Here is a 22,949-nt window from a genome sequence, read left to right on the forward strand (position 1 = left end):
AGATCATAAAAAACGTTTTGTACTGATTCCTATGTCGGGAGATATAAAAAGTATTTGTGGTCTAATGTGTGTAATGAGGAGCATCCCAGACACTGCACTTGATGCATTTACAAAGTAGTTTATTCCAGTTATTGATAAGCTTGTTTAACAGTATAGCTTCCGTCCCTTTCCTCGCCCCAACCTGGGCTTGAACCAGGGACCCTCTGCACACATCAACAACTGACACCCACGAAGCATCGTTACCCATCGCGCAGAGCAAGGGGAACAACTACTTCAGGTCTCAGAGCGAGTGACGTCACCCGATTGAAACGCTATTAGCGCGCACCACCGCTAACTAACTAGCCATTTCACATCGGTTACACTTGTACCTAATAAGAAACGGACTGTTAGAACTTAAAGCCGTCTGGTTGAGGGATGAGGCAAAAAGAGTGAATAAGTCTGGCTGCACATCTGACTGGCAAACTTACTGTATTGAGAAATTGACTAAACTGAAAAGAAATTGTATTATTAAACCAAGATAAATTACAAGATATGATAGAAAAAAAGCTTTCAAATACTTTAAATGAAATTATGGACAGAGACTAATTCAACTATACTGCTCAAAAAAATAAAGGGAACACTTAAACAACACAATGTAACTCCAAGTCAATCACACTTCTGTGAAATCAAACTGTTCACTTAGGAAGCAACACTGATTGACAATACATTTCACATGCTGTTGTGCAAATGGAATAGACAACAGGTGGAAATTATAGGCAATTAGCAAGACACCCCCAATAAAGGAGTGGTTCTGCAGGTGGGGACCACAGACCACTTCTCAGTTCCTATGCTTCCTGGCTGATGTTTTGGTCACTTTTGAATGCTGGCGGTGCTTTCACTCTAGTGGTAGCATGAGACGGAGTCTACAACCCACACAAGTGGCTCAGGTAGTGCAGCTCATCCAGGATGGCACATCAATGTGAGCTGTGGCAAGAAGGTTTGCTGTGTCTGTCAGCGTAGTGTCCAGAGCATGGAGGCGCTACCAGGAGACAGGCCAGTACATCAGGAGACGTGGAGGAGGCCGTAGGAGTGCAACAACCCAGCAGCAGGACCGCTACCTCCGCCTTTGTGCAAGAAGGAGCAGGAGGAGCACTGCCAGAGCCCTGCAAAATGACCTCCAGCAGGCCACAAATGTGCATGTGTCTGCTCAAACGGTCAGAAACAGACTCCATGAGGGTGGTATGAGGGCCCGACGTCCACAGGTGGGGGTTGTGCTTACAGCCCAACACCGTGCAGGACGTTTGGCATTTGCCAGAGAACACCAAGATTGGCAAATTCGCCACTGGCGCCCTGTGCTCTTCACAGATGAAAGCAGGTTCACACTGAGCACATGTGACTGTCTGGAGACACCGTGGAGAACGTTCTGCTGCCTGCAACATCCTCCAGCATGACCGGTTTGGCGGTGGGTCAGTCATGGTGTGGGGTGGCATTTCTTTGGGGGGCCGCACAGCCCTCCATGTGCTCGCCAGAGGTAGCCTGACTGCCATTAGGTACCGAGATGAGATCCTCAGACCCCTTGTGAGACCATATGCTGGTGTGGTTGGCCCTGGGTTCCTCCTAATGCAAGACAATGCTAGACCTCATGTGGCTGGAGTGTGTCTGCAGTTCCTGCAAGAGGAAGGCATTGATGCTATGGACTGGCCCGCCCGTTCTCCAGACCTGAATCCAATTGAGCACATCTGGGACATCATGTCTCGCTCCATCCACCAACGCCACGTTGCACCACAGACCGTCCAGGAGTTGGCGGATGCTTTAGTCCAGGTCTGGGAGGAGATCCCTCAGGAGACCATCCGCCACCTCATCAGGAGCATGCCCAGGCGTTGTAGGGAGGTCATACAGGCACGTGGAGGCCACACACACTTCTGAGCCTCATTTTGACTTGTTTTAAGGACATTACATCAAAGTTGGATCAGCCTGTAGTGTGGTTTTCCACTTTAATTTTGAGTGTGACGCCAAATCCAGACCTCCATGGGTTGATAAATTGGATTTCCATTGATTATTTTTGTGTGATTTTGTTGTCAGCACATTCAACTATGTAAAGAAAAAAGTATTTAATAAGATTATTTCATTCATTCAGATCTAGGATGTGTTATTTTAGTGTTCCCTTTATTTTTTTGAGCAGTGTATTTTGCATTGAATCAGATTGCTCATTTATCACAACCTTTTGATGGTGCCAATTACTTTAATTACTGTTTCAGTAGCAAACAGTCATGAAACGCCAACAACAAACTGTGAGCCATCCTATTCATGCACGAAATGCCTAATAATGAAAGAAAAGCATTGTAATTTAAAATTCTAATGTTAGTTTGGGTGAGGAGGAAAAATGTATTGTCCATAAATGAGAAACCCCTGTTTTTGACAATTTAGAACGCTACTGAGGATGGCAGCCGCACGGCCGGTCCGCTCTGTAGGTAGGATTAGGCCGCCGCCTGTGGCAGCAGATTGACGAGGGCGGCCTTTTCTGAGCTAAACTGACCAAAGGCTCACCAACAACACACAACCTCACATAATTCTGACCAAAAACAATCTCTCAACCAGTGGCATATAGGCTTTTTAGGTGATTTCTGACGCCGCCCTTTAATAAGCAGTGCCCACTTTGTCAAAGGCAGGGACGCCAAATAGTTTGCTTGTCCATTCCCAGCGCGCCTCTCCAGAGACGCAGCGCTCCACCAACATGCCGTCCAAAAAATGTACATACATCATGTAGCAGATATAGGATATGGACGAAAGTATGTGGCCTTTTCTGTAGCCTACAGGCTGGATATAAAATGTATGACAATTTAATGAGACGGACACTTTTTACATCATGAAGCTTTCTCCGATCAAATAGTCTAACCTAAATGGCCCTCTATCAAAAATATGCGCTGTCATGTTAATTAACAAAGTATCCTAAAAATACGTCCAGGAGTTTTACCCCATTGGCATGATTAGTGGTTTAAGTTTGTGTCCGTAAGTTTTTTTTGTTTGTTGACAAGCTGATCATAGTGAAAAAGAAAATACTATTGCATTTTCCGCTGTGTAAAGACATTGCAAATAGGCTTGCGATAACTCCCGATAAAGTTGGGTAGCTGATGTTCAGTTTACATAGTCAAAGCAATCAGGACTAATAAAGCCAATGCAATGGCCTGTTTTACAAACTGTGGACCTACCACATGGGTGTGCATTCATAACATTCCCTTGCTGGCCGACATTGTAGGCTACACCCCAGTAAGCACGAGCAAACATCTTTGTTTGGTCCTGTCCGGACATAGTTTTTATGTTTTGCAAACTGTATGCTACCAAAAAGATGGGCATTCATTAAAGGCAACACTCTAGTCTACACCGCAGTAAGCACGGACCGACGCTGATACCTTTTGGAAGTTTTTATTTTTTGGTGCAGTTCCGGAAGGGCCTTGACTTCTACATCAACTGAACATTGGTTTTTGGTACTTCCGGACCAAAGCTGAACCAATCATTGACGTCTATGTTTGGCTCAGATTTGGTGGTGTCCAGACCGGCCTTGATTTCAACATCCACGGATAATTTTGGTCTGGTCCAGACCAAATCTGAACCAATCATAGCCTTGATGTTTATAAATGACTTATTTTCAACTTTCATTCAGAACCAAAAATGTGCCTGATTTCAACATCTGGAAAATACATATTTTCAACGACTCCAGGCTGTGTCACAACCAGCCGTGGGAGTAGCAGCAATGAGACAAGATCGTAACTGGATATCACGAAATTGGGGAGAAAAAGGGGTAAAAAAAAATATATATATATATATATATATAATAAAAGATTGTGGGAGCTGTACTGTTAAATTTCAGTGCAGCCTTTTGATATTATTGACCACAACGTGTTGAAAAATACTTGTTATGACATTTCAACCTCTGCCATATCAGATTCAGAGCCATCTATCTAATAGATCAGAGGGTTCTCTTTAATGGATGCATCTCTAATGTTAAACATCTAAAGTGTGGTGCGCCCTCTATGCTTTTCTATTTTTTACTAATGACCTGCCACTGGCATTAAAACAAAGCCTGTGTGTTTATGTATGCTGATGATTCAACCCTATGGGCTCAGCATCCACAGTTAGTGAAATCACTGCAACCCTAAACAAAGAGTTCCAGTCAGTTTTAGAATGGGTGACCAGTAATAAACTAGTCTGGAACATCTCTAAGAGCACTGTATTTGGTAAAAATAATTCCCTAAGTTCTAGACCTCAGCTGAATCTGATCATTAATAATGTTTCTGTTGAGGAGACGAAATTACTTGGTGTTACCTTGGATTGTAAACTGTCATGGTCATAAACATATTGATTCCATGGTTGTAAAGCCTGGGAGAGGTCTGTCTGTGAGAGATGCTCTTCTTTTTTGACACCACACTCCACAAAGCAAGTCCTGGAGGCTCTAATGTACTCTTATCTTGATTATTGCCCAGTTATATGGTCAGGTGCTGCAAAGGGCCTAGAAAAACTGTTGCTGGCCCAGAACTGAGGCACATCTTAATCGGTATTGTCAGAGGGTTAATGTCAATACTATGCATTCCAGTCTCTTGGCAAAAAGGTAGAGGAGACATTGACCATCACTTTTCTTTCAATTGGGAGTGTTCAATTCCCAATCGTTTGCATAGTCAATTTACACACAGACTTACCCCACCAGACATGGATCTTTTCAGTCCCCAAATCCAGGACAAATTCAAGAAAACGTACAGTATTATTTAGAGCCATCATTGCAAGGAACTCGGTTCCATCTCAGATTGCTCAAGTGGACAGCAAAGGAGGTTTTTAAAAAAAAAAAACGAAGCAACACCTCATTGCACAATACTGCTCCCCTATTTAACCTAGATTGTTTTGTGTGTGTATATACTGATATGTAGGCTGTGATGTTTTAAATGTATTTACACTGAACATAAATGCAACATGTAAAGTGTTTGGGTCCCATTTTTCATGCGCTAATAAATATCCCAGAAATGTTCCATATGCACAAAACGTATCTCTAAAATGTGCATTTCTCATTTGCCAAGATAATCCATCCACCTGACAAGTGTGGCATATCAAGAAACTGATTAAACATCATGATGTAATGGCTTAACCATAAATCATTAAACAGGTACACTTGTGTACATAAATCGCTTCCAACACCGTTTTAGAGAATTTGGCAGTACATCCAACTGGACTCAACTGCATACCACGTGAATGGCGTTGTGTGGGCAAGTGGTTTGCTGATGTCAATGTTGTGAACGGTGTCCCATGGTCGCAGTGTGATTATGGTATGGGCAGGCATAAACTACGGACAACAAACAAAATTGCATTTTATCGATTACAATGTAAATTCACAGACATACCGTGACGAGATCCGGAGGCCCATTCTCGTGCCATTCTTCCGCTGCAATCACTTCACGTTTCAGCATGCTAATGCACGGCCCCGTGTCGCAAGGATCTGCACACAATTCCTGGAAGGTGACAATGTGGCAGTTCTTCCATGGCCTGCATACTCACCAGACAGGTCACTCATTGAGTATGGTACGTACAGGTTGTCTACATTCCAACCAGAAACACCATGAGAGTATATGCTGTATTATGCTAATGTATAATAGGAACTCCCCACCACCATTCTGTTTTACAGGCATGTATAGATCGGTTCCCCAAGGACCACACTGTCGACAAAGAAAATGTATCAATGTTATTCATGTATTTTAATGTTAAGGACTCTTGAAAGATGAGTCCTTATGAGGACTAAAATATCCTAATAAAATGTGTTTTGTGAAGGCTACCCATGTTATACTAAGTGTAGTCTACTTATAAGTAGGGCTGAGCGTAGACTGGAAGCCCGACGTTAAATTACATTGAATTCTACTTCAGGCAGAAACTAGCGTTTGAATCAGGAAAGTTTCCTCTCACGAACTCTACAAGCGAGAATAGAATGTTGAATAAGGGCTGAGAGAATGTTGCAGGAAATTGTAAAACAGGGGCATAGAGGAAATGTGCAGTTTTATTGCTCATCTCATGCTGTTCTACACATTTTGCGCTTAGAGAATGTATTATTTTTAAAGCTAAAAACGAGGTGTTGACTGTGATAAGGGCACAGGATTATTTGCCGTCTTGTTCGCTAAATCCAGACCAGCCAACTATGCATTTGACCCTCTTCTCACGCACTCACCACACACCTCTTATCTCACGCATTGAAAAGTACAGATTTTATTTAAATATTTCGTCCATTGTATAGTCGGCGAGTTAACTTTTCATCTATGCTCCAAATTGTTTTGAAATCGGAGCATCTGCGCCTGCAATTTAATATCACGTGCGTAACCTCTTGTCATGTCTCGTCTTGCCACAGCACTGTGAACTGCGGCACATTGTAGCATATGACTGGTCTAGTTATGTAAGGGATTGGATGGATGTTTTAAAGAAACGCCCCTCAAGATTGGAGTTGAATGGAGATCAAGAAAGTTATCCACTCAGTTGATGAAACTGTGAAAAGAGTAATTCTGTTTTATGTACAGTATTGTCAACAAAGTTATGTTTTTACTCCCGTCCCCATTGCACAAGGCAACCTTTAGACAGCATGTACTAAAGTCGATTTAGAGATTGGCATTTAGGCTCTGACAGCGAAAAGGCAGCACCAGACCTACAGTATGTTTTAGCAGGGACGTTTGGTAGGGTGACCTGATTTGTAGCTATGTACATTTTGTTAAACAGATTGTGAACCCGAAAGTGTGAGTTTGATTCTAGAGGGAAGGGGACAATAAATATAAAAACATTTGGCTTGGGTGTCGTGGCAGATTTAATGTCTACTTGTCTTAAGGAGATATTATCTATTTATTTTGGCATGATCAGTGCAACAATTCTCATTCTTAACAATGGGCTAAAATAAAGGGTAAATGCTTCTCAGTTTCATCAGCTGTCTGAGTCTCAGACGATCCCGCAGGTGAGGAAGCCAGATGTGGAGGTCCTGGACTGGCATGGTTATACGTTGTGGGGCCGGTTGGACATACTGCCAAATTCTCTAAAACAAATTCCCCCTCGACCTACACATAGTGGACTCACGCCGAGAGGACTTACATCCAGAGCACAGCGCCACACCCCCACCCCAACCAATCAACATCCCCCAAACCAAACGACCAACAACATTGGACACTTTATGGAAAAGCCTTCATTATCTCCTGGAATATCCGAGGGCTGAGGTCATCTGCCTTTGGCATAAAGAGCAGGAAGCTGGATTTCACCAAAGAAATCAGAAATACAGACATTGTCATCCTACAAGAAACATGGTATAGAGGAGACGGACCCACTGGTTTCCCTCTAGGTTACAGAGAGTTGATAGTCCCATCCACCAAACTACCAGCTGTGAAACAGGGAAGGGACTCAGGGTATGCTAATTTTGTATAGAGCAGACCTAAATCACTCTATTAAATTAATCAAAACAGGAACATTTTACATTTGGCTAGAAATTCAAAAGGAAATGATCTTAACGGAGAAATGCCCTCCTGGGTGCTACCTATATCCCCTCACTAGAATCCCCATACTATAATGAAGTCAGCTTCTCCATCCTGGAGTGGGAAATCAATCATTTCCAGGCCTTGGGACGTGTACTAGTCTGTGGCGTCCTTACCTTGAAAGTAGTATATGGACAAGGAGACCCACTGCCATCAACCATTAAAATGTCCTGGCCAAAATCTTGATGTAGCGGTAACACCCTGCCACATGTTGCACACTACTTTCCACCTGAGAACAGGGATTAATCCCTGCTTCCAACCTTCCCACCGTTTCTAGCATTGGCCTGTCTCCCTATCTGATTTCATTACTGTCTGAATAAAGTGTCAAACCACCTAAAAAAGTGTTTACATTTTTTTGGCATACTTTACATTTCACCCACCAAAAATTGCAAAGTAGCAAGTCGTCCAATTTTGAGTGTTCATTTAATGTTCAACGCATTCTGAATACGCCTGACCTGTGTTTTAAAAAATATATATTTTCTACCCTGGTCATAGGCCTAAGCCATGTCAAAATACATAGAATTGCAGGAAATTAGCTTTAAAATAGTAACATTTCCCCCTGTCTAGGAGTTGCGCCAGGGGGCAATGAAATTCACATAGCAAATCTCACTCCACGCTTTCTTCAAAAGGTGGCAGCTGTGTCAAATGAACAAACGAAGTAGGCAGTGGCATGGTGTATTTAGCCATAGAAGCACAGTGACATGCCTCAATGCAGTCATATTGGTTGGTTATTGGGGGTGTGGCTTTCAGTATGCTCTTTTTGGCCACCCATCCCGTGAGTTAATCTGTTCTGTTATATTTCATCAAATCGGACTAAGTGCACTGCTTGCTATGAATTCTATATGATGGTGTTTGCATGTTTACGTAAAAAGACTAATGGCCTGTTTGAAACACTGACAAGTAAAGAGCAGTTTTGTTGTTGCTAAATCTAATTTGGTGGTCCTGGCTCCCCAGTGGGCCCACCCTTGCCTACGCCTCTGGTTAAGAAACATCACGTCAAATCAAAGGTTACCACAAATGATTGACTGAAGGGATATTTTCAGTCATGACCACTCCAGCTCTTAAGGTGGCAGTAAAGTCTAATCGTTGCACTGTCCATACCTATTACAGAGAGAAGAAGAAAGAAGTGCTACCGTAAATCGACACTATTTACATTGCTTTGCGTCCACCGCCTGCTGATTGCCGGTAAAATGGGGCAGGGCTAGGGCAGTTCCATAACGCTTTGCTGAATCTGGAGCAGTTCATATATGTGATTGTGAAACATAGAAATTACCACTCGATTAGACCTGGATTTGACATTATGGATCCCAATCGTATAATTCAAGCCCTGAAAGGGACGATAGATCGCAACCTCCGGATAGCGGCTGAAAACGAACTCAATCAGGTGGGTGGATGCCCAAAATAACTTTGTTGTTTTTGTTATCCGGTCAGCATGAACCAATTTCCAGAAAGGGTTGTCCGTGTTTATGATTTGGATCGCAATAAGGCCGTGTTTCGGGATCAATGATAAGTTATAGAAGGACTTATGTTTGCATCTCTCTGTTTATTGTGTAGGACACGAAACAGTAGATTGACATGTGATGTAACTGGCAACACAAACTGTTGCACCGGAGAACAATAGAATTGTGAGGGAGTGTGCGCACACTGTGCAACAGTCCGGAGATGGGGCTGATCGTGAAACAATGTAGCTAGCAAGTGTCCGATTGGATTGTAATTGTAGACGTCACGCGCGAGTTGAAACGTTGTAACAATTGCAGCAATTTCAGCCAGCGATAGTAAAAGTTTACAATTTTGACGGTTCATTGGATTTGACCGGTGAATTCTAATCAGGACAAATTATTGGTGTGTGTATGAAATGCCTGTCAGTCAGTGACGCAACCAAGTGAAATTAGGAGAATTTGCTGGAGACAGAACGCTGACTGTTCTGCAGCGGAGGAGCAGTTCTGACAGGGAGAGGAGGAGGGATAGAGGGAGATAAAGAAAGAGCAAGGTAAAGAGAAAGCATTCGGTACAAAATATCCCTCCTTTTTTAATTGTTGTTTGCTGGTTATATCTTTGACAGACCATGGCTCTTTTTTACTACCTTAAATCTGATAACTGGTCTGGCAAGCGAATAGGCTACATGCTTCACCTGCTCTGTATTTTCCTTGTTCTTCAGTTAGTATTGACCTCAACAAACAACCGGGGAATCCACCTCCTTACACTCCGCTCTGTCGTCATATAATGGTTTTGACCACTGTGCTCACTGTGTGCTCTAGATGTGAAACTGACCGCTGAAGTAGTCAGGCGCTTGACTGTACGTGGTCCTATTTGGGTTGAGCTCATTTTAAAAAGCAGTGTCTTATTTTGTGTGTTCCAGTCGTACAAGATCATCAACTTCGCCCCGACTCTGCTCCAGATCATTGTGTCTGAACAGGTGGAGTTCCCTGTTCGCCAAGCAGGTAAAAACCCTGCCCCAGAACATTACATAAAGACCTGCATCTGGCTGTTTTTAAAACATCACTGGACCAATGCAACAACTATAAACAACACTGATAATAGTCTCACTTTGGACCGACGTCCCGGACACAGATTAAGCCTAGTCCTGGACAAAAGATCACTTTCAATGAAGATTCTTCATCGAGCATGCTTTTTAGTCCAGGACTAAGCTTAATCTGTGTCCGGGAAACTGGCACACTGAATGAATGAATGAATTGTAAGGTAGAATTGTGTCAGTCTTGCCAGTCTGAGTGATCTCTGTTCGCCAGCGGCCATCTACCTAAAGAACATGGTGAGCCAGTACTGGCAGGACCGCGAGCCCTCTCTAGGGGAGGTGGTGTTCCCCTTCAACATCCACGAGAACGACCGCACGCAGATCAGAGACAACATCGTGGAGGGCATTATCCAGTGTCCCGAGTCTATCCGGTGGGTCCTAACCTCATTTACCTCCCTTAACCCACTAACCCTTACCTCTTAGCCTGATACTCAGGGCAGGTGGTGCCCTGCTCTGGTCCTCTGCTCTACCTAGAGCCTTTGAAACCGGGTCACTTGACTGTATAGATAATCTGTGACTACAAGTGCCCAATGAAGAGGGATGGGAGGATCATTTAGTGATGGCATGTTATAGACAGAATACAATGCTGATGTATGTGTGTGTGTATTCTCTCTCCCAGGGCCCAGTTGACAGTGTGTTTGCGAGCCATCATAAAGCACGACTTCCCTGGGCGCTGGACGGCCATAGTGGATAAGATCGGCCTGTACCTGCAGTCTCAGAACAGTAGCAGCTGGTACGGCAGCCTGCTGGCCCTCTACCAGCTGGTCAAGACATACGAGTGAGTCAACCAACCGGCGCTGTTTGTCCCACCTGAGGACCCGTCACTCTCACTAGTGACCAAGTCGTAACGATGCTGTGTTTTGAGCCACCATTTTCAGTCCTAGTTTAGTAGTTCTAGTGTATAAGCTGAATGATATAAATGATTATTCCATTTACATTTTTCAGTCATTGCACCCAGCCTGTTGTCGACGATATCACGTCTGCGTGCTGTCTTTTGCTGGTGTGTGTGTGTGTGTGTGTGTGTGTGTCAGGTATAAGAAGGCGGACGAGAGGGATCCGTTGCTAGCAGCCATGCAGATCTTCCTGCCCCGTATACAGCAGCTCATCACCCAGCTACTGCCTGACGGCACCATCTTCTCCGTCCTCATACAGAAACAGATCCTCAAGATCTTCCACGCACTCGTACAGGTGAGAGAAGGGACTGTGTGTGTACGTGACCGACAGACTGACTGTGCGTGCAAGTGTCTGTGGACTGACTGCACGTGGCATGCGTGTGCACCTTTGTGTGATACTAATACCAGCGTGTCTCTACTCTGCTCCTGCAGTACTCCCTGCCTCTCCAGCTGATTAATAACACAGTCATTACCCAGTGGATGGAGGTCCTCAGAGCTGTTATGGACAGAGATGTTCCCCCAGTAAGTTTAATTTCATCCTTCTTCATTGTGTAGACCTGCCTTCTGCGAATTCTTCGACCTCTTTTTATTGAAGGGGAGTAGCGAACCTCTGGTGTGTGTGTGTGTGTGTGTGTGTTGCTAGGAGACGTTGGAGGTGGATGAGGACGACCGTCCTGACTTGGTGTGGTGGAAGAGTAAGAAGTGGGCCCTACACATCGTCACCAGACTGTTCGAGAGGTGAGGGGGCACGGGAGATGTATTTGTGTGTTGACGTGAATATGTTTGTGTGTTTGTGGATCGTTGGATTTTTTTTTTCAGTCTAACCATGTTGTTCTGTACTTGTGCGGTAGGTACGGAAGCCCAGGCAACGTGACAAAGGAGTACTTTGAGTTTGCAGACTTTTTCTTGAAGACCTACGCTGTAGGGATCCAACAGGTAAGAGTTTGTAACACTCTAAATATGACATCGTGTGTGTGTGTGTGTGTGTGTGTGTGTGGCAGTAGTCTTCTGTTTTAGTCTGACACCGTACGATCTGATGTGACCTCGTCTCTGGGTGGTCTCCTTCAGGTCCTGTTGAAGGTGCTGGACCAACACCGTCAGAAGCAGTATGTCACGCCTCACGTCCTCCAGAAGTCTCTTAACTACCTGAACCAGGGCCTGTCTCACTCCCTCACCTGGAAACACATGAAGCCGCACATGCAGGCGGGTCAGACAGACACCACTACACCTGTACCCCATATATATATATATATATATATATATAGTGGTTTTCCATCACAAATGTGGGATTATGTGTGAAATTACACATTGTTATTATGGTGGTGTGTCTGTTATAAAGTTGTGACATTACAACTTTGGATTGAGTTACAGTATGTGGCAGGTGATGGTCAAAGTTCAATTTGTCTAATCTTTATGTCAGCATTTAGATCAGCTGTTTTATATACTTAGTAATCGAGCTAATCAGAATACTGCTATGCTTCTGAAAACGATGTTACAATTCCACTTTTAGTAGTTAACCTGAGTGTGTGTGTGTACTGTGTGTTCCACAGACCATCAGCCAGGAGGTGATCTTCCCTCTAATGTGTTACAAAGACGAGGATGAGAAACTGTGGCAGGAGGATCCATACGAGTACATCCGCATGAAGTTCAGTGAGTACACACACGTTCCTAGTTACGGAGGTAGTGGGACATTGTATGGTCAGTATACATAATGACATGTTAGATTTGAAAATGTATGGCTTCCATAGAATAGACATAGTGAAAATTGTGAGCTCGGCTGGGTTTGTTTCTCTGTTCCAGATGTGTATGATGACCATGCCCTCCCTGCCACCGCCGCCCAGAGCCTCCTGTGTAAAGCAGCCCGCAAGAGGAAGGAGGTGAGTGGAGAACCAAACAAAAACTACCCAGCACTCCTAAATAGCTTACTTTCCTCATTTCCTTAACTGAGTCTTCTCTGATATGACTTGCATCACTGCTCTGCCCCCCCACCCCTTCCCAGGTTCTTCCCCAGATGATGGAGTTCTGCCACCAGATCATGATGGAGCCCTCTGCTGACCCCCGCAGGAAGGATGGGGCGCTGCACGTCATCGGCTCACTGGCCGAACTCCTCCTGAAGGTCAGCAGTGTGTGTGTCTGTACTTTCCCCTCTTGTTTTATGGCCTGTTTAGTCTATCTGTGACTGAGTCCTCTCTTCCTGTTGTCGTCCTGTAGAAGAGGGTGTACAGGGAGCAGATGGAGCTGATGTTACAGAACTACGTTTTCCCTCTACTCAACTCCCCTCTGGGATACCTCCGGGCCAGGGTGAGACACACACACACACACACACACACACACACACCACGCGCTTTCACTCCAGGGCCCCTCTAACCCAACTCTTCTCATGGAGCTGAGAATGGGTGTGTAAGAACATGTAGGGCGGCAGGTAGCCTAGTGGTTAGAGCGTTGGACTAGTAACCGAAAGGTTGCAAGATTGAATCCCCGAGCTGATATGGTAAAAATCTGTCGTTCTGCCCCTGAACAAGGCAGTTAACCCACTGTTACCCGGTAGGCCGTCATTGAAAATAAGAATTTGCTTTCTTAACTGACTTGCCTAGTTAAATAAAGGTAAAAAAATTAAATGATGTGTGTGATTGTGTGTTAGCAGTTCTTCGATCTTTAAAATGGCTCCTTCCCTCTTTATACCTACAGTCCTGTTGGGTGCTACATTCCCTACAGTCCATCCATGTGAGTCAGAATGGTCTGTCAGTCCTGTTTTATATTGAATAAACATCCCCCTTCCCCTTTCTGCATTTCTTTACCCTCCTCACCCCTGCTATTTTACTTACTGGCCATCTTCAGGCTGGTGATCGTGTTGGGAAGCACCACTGCACATTTTGGTGACTGGAAGTGGACAGTGCTGATTTGTACATAATGTGGATCGGCTCCACGCTGATAGCGATGCCCATCCATGTGGTATATAGATCAGTGATTTGTGACCCTGTGTTTGTCTTCAGTCGTGCTGGGTGCTGCATTCGTTCAGCCCGCTGCGTTTCCATAACGAGTTGGTCCTGAGGAATGCGGTGGAGCTGGTCAAACAGGGCCTCGTAGCAGACAAGGAGATGCCCGTCAAGGTGGAGGCTGCTATCGCCTTGCAGACACTGGTCAGCAACCAGGAGCAAGGTCTGAGGTTCACACACACACGCATGGACGTGCACACACGCTTACACAAATGCACAAGCGTCGCTAGCACAGACACCCACACACACTCTGAACCCTCTCTCTCTCTCCCTCTCTTTAGCTAAGGTCTACATCAGGCCCTACATCCGGCCTGTCATGCAGGAGCTGCTCCACGTCATTAAGGAGACGGAGAACGATGACCTCACTAATGTCATTCAGAAGATGATCTGCGAGTACAACCAGGAAGTGGCTGTCATCGCCGTCGACATGACCCAGAACCTGGTACGCCTCCACTGGCCTGCTCTACTGTTTAACAGTATCTCTCTCTCTCTGTGTGTGTGTGTGTGTGTGTGTGTGAGTGAAAGAGTCTGTATGTATACGATCTTCACCAGTATGATCCTACATTAAGAGTGAGAAGCAAGAGTGCATCTTACCTGTCGGTCTGTGGGTCCGTCCGTCTGTCCGTCGGTCCGTAAGTAAAGGCATGCTTCCTATCTGAAACAGTTTGTTTGATTGGTTTTATTGGTCTTCAGCTAGGGGTTTTTTCGGCTGTTCGTGAACACTTTTCTCTCGAGGCAAGCCGACTTCGGTAGCGGAGAAATACTGCACCAAACATAGTTAGATGTAAAATTGCGTGACTCAGATCTCCTAGGCATGACATTTTTTTAGTTAGGTTAATTCAGACTATTTTGGCTATGGCGTCTCAAAATGGACAGACAGTACTATTGTCGCTCCCCCCCCCCCCCCCCGTTTTTCAAGCGAAGGTATTTTTTAAGCGAGCACAGCCAAACCGAAACACGCGAAAGCCTTCACTCCCCCTGCGTATGTGTGTCTCCAGGCTGAGATCTTCACCAAGGTGCTACAGAGTGAAGAGTATGAGGAGAGTGAAGACAAGACAGTGATGGCTCTGGGGATCCTCAGCACCATAGACACCATACTCACTGTTATGGAGGATCACAAGGAGGTGAGACAAACCGTGTACTCACTCACTCACACATTCTACAGATGTACACACACACACACTCACCCTATTCCAAATCTAGTCCCCTGAAGCTCCAGTTGAATGTGTGATGATTGGTGATTGATTTGCTCCCTCTCCCCTGCTTTGTTTGAACACACAGTGCTATTGAACATGCTGTAAATGCTATGTCAGACTAGGGCTGTGACGGTCATGGAATTTTGGATGGCGGTAATTGGCCAGCCAAATGACTGTTCTCTCCGTAATAACCGTGTTTCCTCTCCGCTCCTGACTGCGTGTGCCGCCATAGAAATAGAATGAATAGAACGGGCGTCCCCATTCAAAATCGACGATGGCATGATGGGTGGACTGGCGTCCGTGGAGCCACGTCAGTTAACGTCATTTGAGTGAACAATGTGCATTTCAGCGAGGAGCAACGACGTTTCATAACGTTGTTTACGAGTCCATGTTACCGCTGAAACACTCAACCGTACCAATGCCCTGCCGTTCTGTCTTGAGTCTGCTGTTCGCTCCACATTTTTCCGCTTATGACTGTTATTTTATCCATAACTGTTGGTCCTACGTTAATTGTGCCAGCCCCACGTCAGACAGATATTAGCCTGGGATCTCTTTCTCTTTCTGCCTGTATCTTTCCTCTCCCACCCTCTTGACTGCCTCTCGTTCTTCTCGTTATCGTGTTCTCTCTCTTCCCCTCTCTCCGTCTCCCCTCTCTCTCAGATCACTCAGCAGTTGGAGGGCATCTGTTTACAGGTGATAGGCCTGGTGCTGCAGAAGCCCATCATAGGTATGGCAGGTGTGTGTGCTCACGTCACTGTCTGTTTTTGTGTGTACACACATGCTCATTTGTTTGCTGTGTGTGTCTATTCTTCTGTGTGACCTTTTTTGGGTGTGTGTGTGTGTGGGTGTGTGTGTGTGTGTGTGCTTTTCACACACACATTACACAATAACCATATTAATCTCACTTTCCTGTTCCATTGAGCTACCCCCCTGTCTTGTATAACACCTTGTCCATTTCCGTCGCACAATGAGCACTGTCTAATTACCAAAAGATGTTCCCCTTGTGCTTCCTAAATCCCAGATGACCAAGCACCATTCATGCCTGTAATTGGTGTGTGTGTGTGTGTGTGTGTGTGTGTGTGTGTGTGTGTGTGTGTGTGTGTGTGTGTGTGTGTGTGTGTGTGTGTGTGTGTGTGTGTGTGTGTGTGGAGACAATACAGCTCTGTGTTAATAACCTGTATAATGGTAGTTTCCTTCAAGAAGAGTGGGGGGGTCACTGTGGAAGATTGTTTATCTCTCAAAGGGAAACATAAATTCTGTGATCTGTTTCCTCCTCTTCTCTCTCCCCTCCAGAGTTCTACGAGGAGATTCTGTCCCTGGCGTTTGGGCTGACCTGCCAGACCATCTCCCCTCAGATGTGGCAGCTACTGGCTGTGCTCTACGAGGTCTTCCAGCACGACTGCTTTGACTACTTCACGGGTACAGTACTGAGTCACTGGACAACAGCCTGTTAGTGAGAATATTGGACTTACACGCCTGTCTAGGAGAACATTGAATATCACAGTGAATGTAATGTCGACTGGCATGATGGTGACGCTGATACTGGCCAAACATGCTGACGATCACGGTCCGGTCTCTTTCAGATATGATGCCTCTTTTGCACAACTACGTTACCGTGGATACAGACATGCTCCTGTCCAACCCCAAATATTTAGAGGTCATATACACCATGTGCAAAAAGGTGAGTGTGTGTGTGTGTGTGTGTGTGTGTGTGTTCAGGTAGAGTTTGATGAAGTGTCTGATGTTCTGACCTTTGACTCCTGTGCTGTAGGTGCTGACCAGTGATGCAGGTGAGGATGCAGAGTGTCACGCTGCAAAGCTGCTAGAGGTCATCATCCTCCAGTGTCGGGGGAGGGGCATCGACCAGGTGAGAGGGACCGCGAAGGCTTCTGGGTAGTATTTAAGGGTAGACGTGGTCCCAGTTCAGCCCAAATCAAGTTTGCACGTTCTTTCCCTTTCCATACCCTCAATCTCCTGTTGTGAGGGATGATTGCTATCAATATTGTATTGATTCTTCTCTCTCCACCCCCATGTGATTTGGCACAGTTGTCTCTCTCTTGTTTGCTCTCTCTCGCTCTCTCCCCCCTTCCTCCAGTGTATCCCGTTGTTCGTGGAGGCTGTGTTGGAGCGGCTAACCCGAGGTGTGAAGTCCAGTGAGCTGAGGACCATGTGTCTGCAGGTGGCCATCGCTGCTCTCTACTACAACCCAGCCCTGCTCATCCACACGCTGGACAACATGCACTTCCCCCACACCCCACAGCCCATCACCGCTCACTTCATCAACCAGTGGATGAATGACACCGAGTTCTTCCTGGGGTAAGTGTATAAACTAAGCCATGCGCCCTACGTCCGACGCCCTATACAATACCCACTATAAAGTACACAGTGGATGAACAACGTGCCCTAAACCGTGTGCCCTAAATACTACTAGAGCCACACTGTATACGGTCCACTTCATCGACTATATTGTTAGTTATCGCTGAGTCACACTGTGTTCTTCCTATAGCAGTGTAAAAACATAAGGGATATGCAATACTTATACCTCCTACAGTAAGTACACTGTACATGATTTATTCACCACCTACCTGGAGTTCATTTTCTCTCCCTCTTTCCACTCCTCTCTCTCCCAGGCTCCATGACCGTAAGATGTGTATCATCGGACTGAGTGTTCTGATGGAGCTACCCTCCAGGCCGGTGGTGGTAGAGGAGATAGCGGCTCAGATTGTCCCCAGCGTCCTGCTCCTCTTCCTGGGGCTCAAACACCTTTACTCCTCCCGCCTCAACAAGCCAGACCTTCTGGCCTGCACTGGGGTACCGGAGGAAGACCAGAACGGTGAGAGGAGGGAAACGGGCGACAGAGGAGGAGAGGAGACAGGACAAATGAGAGGGGAATGGGGAGAACAGGCAAGAGAGGAGGAGAGGAAAGGAAAAGAGCGATGCTAATGCTGTTGAATCAAACCCGCTTCTTGGAAGCCATTGGGTAGGGCCAGGGATAATGTCAATGGTAGAAGATTAAGACACTACTAACCCTAGCTATGGATGTGGTAGGAATCAGTCCTCAGCTGTTCATGTGTGTTGCTTTACACATCTATGGTCAGGTTTCAACACCTCTGGACCTCTCTCTCTCTCTCGCTTGACTTCTCACTCTGCCTTCAGGTCATATCATCACTACATTTCCCTACATGCCGCGGGGCAGCTGTGCTGGCATTCCTCAGTCAAGTGTAAAGAACCTGGAGTTCCAGAATATTCAGAGTGCTTCTGGGGGTTGTAGTGTTGTTGTGCAGTCAGACACAAAGGTAGTAGATGAGACTATCTCAGAGGGAATGACTTGGAGTGTTCCTCTGTCACATTTAGTCTCCATATTCGCTCCATTTGAGTTAATTTACCTTCTGGGAATATAGGAGTGTTATTGGGAACAGCAGGGTTCAGGGAAGGTTAGGATGAAGGAAATTGTTAGGTATGTTAGCTAAGCAGCTGTTACTGTAATTTGGCATATTTAAAATGGCATTAAGAAAAATTGTGCCTTTCAAAAAGGTGAAAGGTAATCTTTTTCTATTCATCCTGCTTTTCTGCCTGTCTGTCTGTCTGCACGTGTGTTGTGTCCACAGAGGAGATCCCTAGCGATGAGGACGAGGTGAATGAGAACCGTAACGCCATGATGCAACAGCAGACCTGCACACCCGTAGGCCACGAGGACGACGATGAGGAGGAGGAGGATGATGATGAAGACTACTGGGATGAAGAGGGGCTGGAGGGGACACCCCTGGAGGAGTACAACACGCCCCTGGACTATGACAATGGAGAGGACGAGTACCAGTTCTTCACCGCTGCCCTACTCAGTAAGTGGTTACCCATCTACACACACCAACTCTCTCACACACACACACACACACACAGCTACTTGTGCGCACACACACACACACAGGAAAAACAAATATGCATGCATACATACATGCACGCGCGCCCACACACACAGGCATCTCACCCTTACTCTATCCTGTGTGTACTATAGGGGTCCAGAACACTGACCAGCCTTGGTACCAGTCTCTGACCACGCCCCTCAGTGATGACCAGAAGAAACAGCTGCAGGAGATCTACAGCCTGTCCCAGCAGAGGAGGAGCACCGCCACCAAGGGCCAATGGTGAGGCAGAAGAGAGGACGGGGGGGCCAATGGGGAGAGAGGACGGGGGACCAATGTGGGGGGAGGGACGGACAGAGGGCCAAGAGCCAATGGGTTGGGAGATGGTGAGGCTGAAGAATAAGGATGCAAGGTGGAAAATACAAAATACAACAGTAAAAGGTTGTTGATTTAAACATGTATTTTGACAAGTATGCTGTATTTTCCATTCCGTTGAGTCCTAACACGGTGTCATGTGGTTTCAGAGCTGTAAGAGACATGGCTGGAGGCCTGGATGGAAGGAGGTGTAGCAGCAGAGTTCTGGCCTGATCTGAAGTGGATTTAAAATACACCAAGAACTGTTTCAGTCCAGATCAGATCTAGACTTTACTGATCCCACCAAGACCGGGCCATCTAGAACCATAACTGAACTGGGTGGAGACCCACCAGAGACATAACACCAGGACTTTGAGAGAGAGAGAGAGAGAGAGAGAGAGAGAGAGAGAGAGAGAGAGAGAGAGAGAGAGAGAGAGAGAGAGAGAGAGAGAGAGAGAGAGAGAGAGAGAGAGAGAGAGAGAGAGAGAGAGAGAGAGAGAGAGAGAGAGAGAGAGAGAGAGAGAGAGAGAGAGAGAGAGAGAGAGAGAGAGAGAGAGAGAGAGAGAGAGAGAGAGAGAGAGAGAGAGAGAGAGAGAGAGAGAGAGAGAGAGAGAGAGAGAGAGAGAGAGAGAGAGAGAGAGAGAGAGAGAGAGAGAGAGAGAGATCACTGACCAGCAAATTCATCTTCCAGTGCAGTCCTTGGGTCTGTGATTCTGTAACTGTGTGAATGTAAGTATTGTACACAAAATCTCTGTTTCTCTATGGCCTGATGTTTGTATGGTCTCGAGAGGACTGGGCAGATGTCCTTGGTTGCCATGGCATCAATCAGAACCATGTGTCAGGTAGTCTGAACCAAGGCTGTGGTGCTAATGGACGGACAGACAGAAGGGTTAGGGGTCAGTGACCTTTGACCCATGGGGGGGGGGTTCCTTTCACACTGATGAATTGTAATAGGGGGCAAGATGCTGGGAGGAGAGCTTTTGTTTGTCTTAGTTTTAGTTTTTTATAACTGTTTTAATTTAACTTAAGAAAATCATAAACGTTCATGTAACATCTAGCCCTGTGCTTTTTCCTGTTATGTTACTAGTGTGTGTGTGTGGGGGGGTGTTAAGATTTTATTTTGATTTCACATAGAGGATCTTGCGGTAGCTGAAACATTCCATCTTTGAACATCCTCTTCCTGCTCTGTTGAATCAATACTAGGTCAGAGTTCACTGCTGCGATCAATCCTCATTTCTAAAACATCCAGCTCAGTAACACACAGATGGATTGAACAACTACTGGCCATCATGTAGGTTAACAGTATCAGCAAATACGTTCTCATAACATCATTTACAGGCTTCCCTCAGGGCCCTGTTCAAATACTTCAAAAGGGATTCCTCCCTTCCTCCATGGTTCTGACACAAGACAGAGGGCATAACATGGTGGGATCTGGCTTTCACCAGTCTACCAACTATCTGGACTTGGGTATCAAATTCAAATCACAGCTGGGAATCTCTCCACGACCGACAGTTCTTTCTCTCATCTCCCCAGCTGTCCAGAAAGAGGAGCCGACTGTGGAAGGAGTCTCCTCTGGAATGTTAGAGATGTCCAAATACCAAAGGGCTTCTTTCGGCATTTTATAGTCCGTATTTGATTCTCTAGTGGGCTCTGCTTGCAGGATTGGTAGTCAGATCCTGATGTTTCAGATGGGACGCTTGGATGGGTTTTGGTGCGGCAACGGCACTCTTGCTCTCCCTCTCTCTCTCTCTCTCCCTGTGTTAGTATTCTGTGCGTGTTCGGCTGCAGTTTGTATGTTCTAGCCCACTGCAGTTTCTACTGAAGACTGTGTGTGTGTGCAGGACAGTAAGGAGCAGCCAAGCGTTGAAGAGCTGCCGAACTCTGTGGGCGGTGAAACCAACATAGGGTTTGTGTGTTATTTGTTGTCGACTAGTGTCTGGAGTTGTTTCTCTCCAGAAAATGTTCTGTTGCAATCTGCCTCTCCAATTAAGCACTGCAGTGAATTATGTTCTCAAACAGCCTCCCTCTCTCTCCATTTCTATTGGTCTGTGTGATAGTTTTATGTAGGTGATGTTGCGTATACCTGACACTTCCAGGCCATGCTAGGATGCTGTTACACTAATCTGTGAGAGAGAGAGACAGAGTAAACTCTAGTCTACTGCCCTGGTAATAATGAAGGGGATTCTCTGGCCCCTGTGTCCCAGTCAGGGTGCCTCTCCTCCAGCCTGCCTGGTGGCCTCTTTTCCCCCTGGGGAGCAGAGTGGAGGTAATGGTGATGGCCATAGACCCTGGTGTGCTGGGCAAAGCTAATCAGATCTGATAGTGGTCTTACTAAAGCAGAGTATGAGAAGGGCAAACAAGGGCCGAGTCAAAGAGAGAGCCCTCGCTGCAGTTCAGCAACCAAATAACTTCATCTCACAGTTAAAAAGTGAGCTGAAGTCTCCAGCTAACTATTGCGTGGAGTACTGTGATGTGTGTTTGTTCTCTGGGGCAGCTAACTGCCTGTGGTCTCTGCAGTGTGTGCCTCTGTCAGAAACATTTACATGGATGGATGGATAGATGGATGGGGGTAGGCAAAGTTCAGGTGAAGTGAATGTTGTGTCATGTGGTAGTTCCTGCCCTTTATAGCCATCCAAAAACACACTCACACAGAGAACTCTCTCCTGCGTTGTGTGTGTGTCCAGGGCACACAGGGACCGTCTCCACACGCCAATGAAGCTGAGACAGAGATGCAGACTGACAGTGCTGACTGTCTCTATCGGCCATATATATAGAGATATATATATTTAAACAGTTCTCAAGTTTCCCAGGTGCTGGTCTCAACTTTTAGGGAGCATCCACAAACAGTGTAGCCTCCCTATTAAACTGGCCTCTGCTAAGAGGAGTGGACTTCTATGGCACAGGTTGAAGTGTGCTGCCTCGCATTGTAACAATACAGGGTCACTGGTTAAAGCCCCATTCCGGCTGACTACTCCCCCTCCCCCGCTGCATTAGTAATGGGATATTTGATTCCTAAATGGGGGTCTTGGCTACTTTGCAACCCCTGCTCACACACCAGTTAATTGCATTTGCTTTGGTAATGAGGGAGTCTGATTGCGTATCATGAATCATGCGCCACTCTCCTGCCCTCGTGCCCCTTCTACTTGAACCCCGGAGGGGTTTTGAAAGAGAGCGGTTCTCCAGTTGGGCTGGTCTGTGATTCACTGTCAACTTTCCCGTTCAGAGGAATAAGGCAACCTCAGAGAGCGTTCCACACGCTAAAGAACTTTATTTCCAGAGGACATACGAGATGCTTCTGTACAGAGCAGAGATGTGAATGAATATACCCGTAAACCGCATGAGACGGAACCAGTAACGGCACAAGAGCAATAATAGACTATAAGGAGATAGTGACATCAGCAAAGGACTAAGTACCACGTAGCATAAACTACTATTAACAACTAGCAATAGTAACAACCAACAGTAAATGCACACTTTTCAATAACATCACTCACCGTTGTCCACTTGGAGAGAGACTGAGGAGGCTCTGACCTGAGCAGGCAGGACTCTGGTATCCTGCCCCCAAGCAACCTATTGGTGGCCTGATGGCAGAGGTCAACT

General features: G+C 46.0%; 1 protein-coding gene across 7 annotated transcripts; it reads left to right on the forward strand.

Moving 5' to 3' along the window:
• Window positions 1–5,229: 5,229 nt before the first annotated feature.
• On the forward strand, window positions 5,230–19,817 carry LOC106609311 (importin-8). 7 transcript variants are annotated; one of them, XM_014207980.2, is made up of 26 exons: window positions 5,230–5,544; window positions 9,877–9,958; window positions 10,265–10,421; window positions 10,670–10,828; window positions 11,082–11,238; window positions 11,376–11,465; window positions 11,587–11,681; window positions 11,795–11,879; window positions 12,012–12,146; window positions 12,494–12,593; window positions 12,744–12,820; window positions 12,943–13,059; window positions 13,155–13,244; window positions 13,632–13,667; window positions 13,937–14,102; window positions 14,221–14,381; window positions 14,938–15,063; window positions 15,796–15,871; window positions 16,429–16,554; window positions 16,719–16,816; window positions 16,907–17,002; window positions 17,231–17,451; window positions 17,766–17,968; window positions 18,744–18,974; window positions 19,148–19,277; window positions 19,520–19,817. In XM_014207980.2, coding segments are annotated over exons 1-26 (3,129 nt in total). In that variant the 5' UTR covers window positions 5,230–5,430; the 3' UTR covers window positions 19,521–19,817. The 7 variants fall into 7 exon arrangements, with proteins under 7 accessions (XP_014063455.2, XP_014063456.2, XP_014063458.2 ...); XM_014207981.2 differs by having other exon boundaries at window positions 15,796–15,862; XM_014207982.2 differs by lacking the exon at window positions 5,230–5,544 and adding an exon at window positions 8,679–8,901.
• Window positions 19,818–22,949: the final 3,132 nt, after the last annotated feature.

Source organism: Salmo salar, chromosome ssa07, assembly GCF_905237065.1.
Source record: "Salmo salar chromosome ssa07, Ssal_v3.1, whole genome shotgun sequence".
Taxonomy (NCBI): Eukaryota; Metazoa; Chordata; class Actinopteri; order Salmoniformes; family Salmonidae; genus Salmo; species Salmo salar.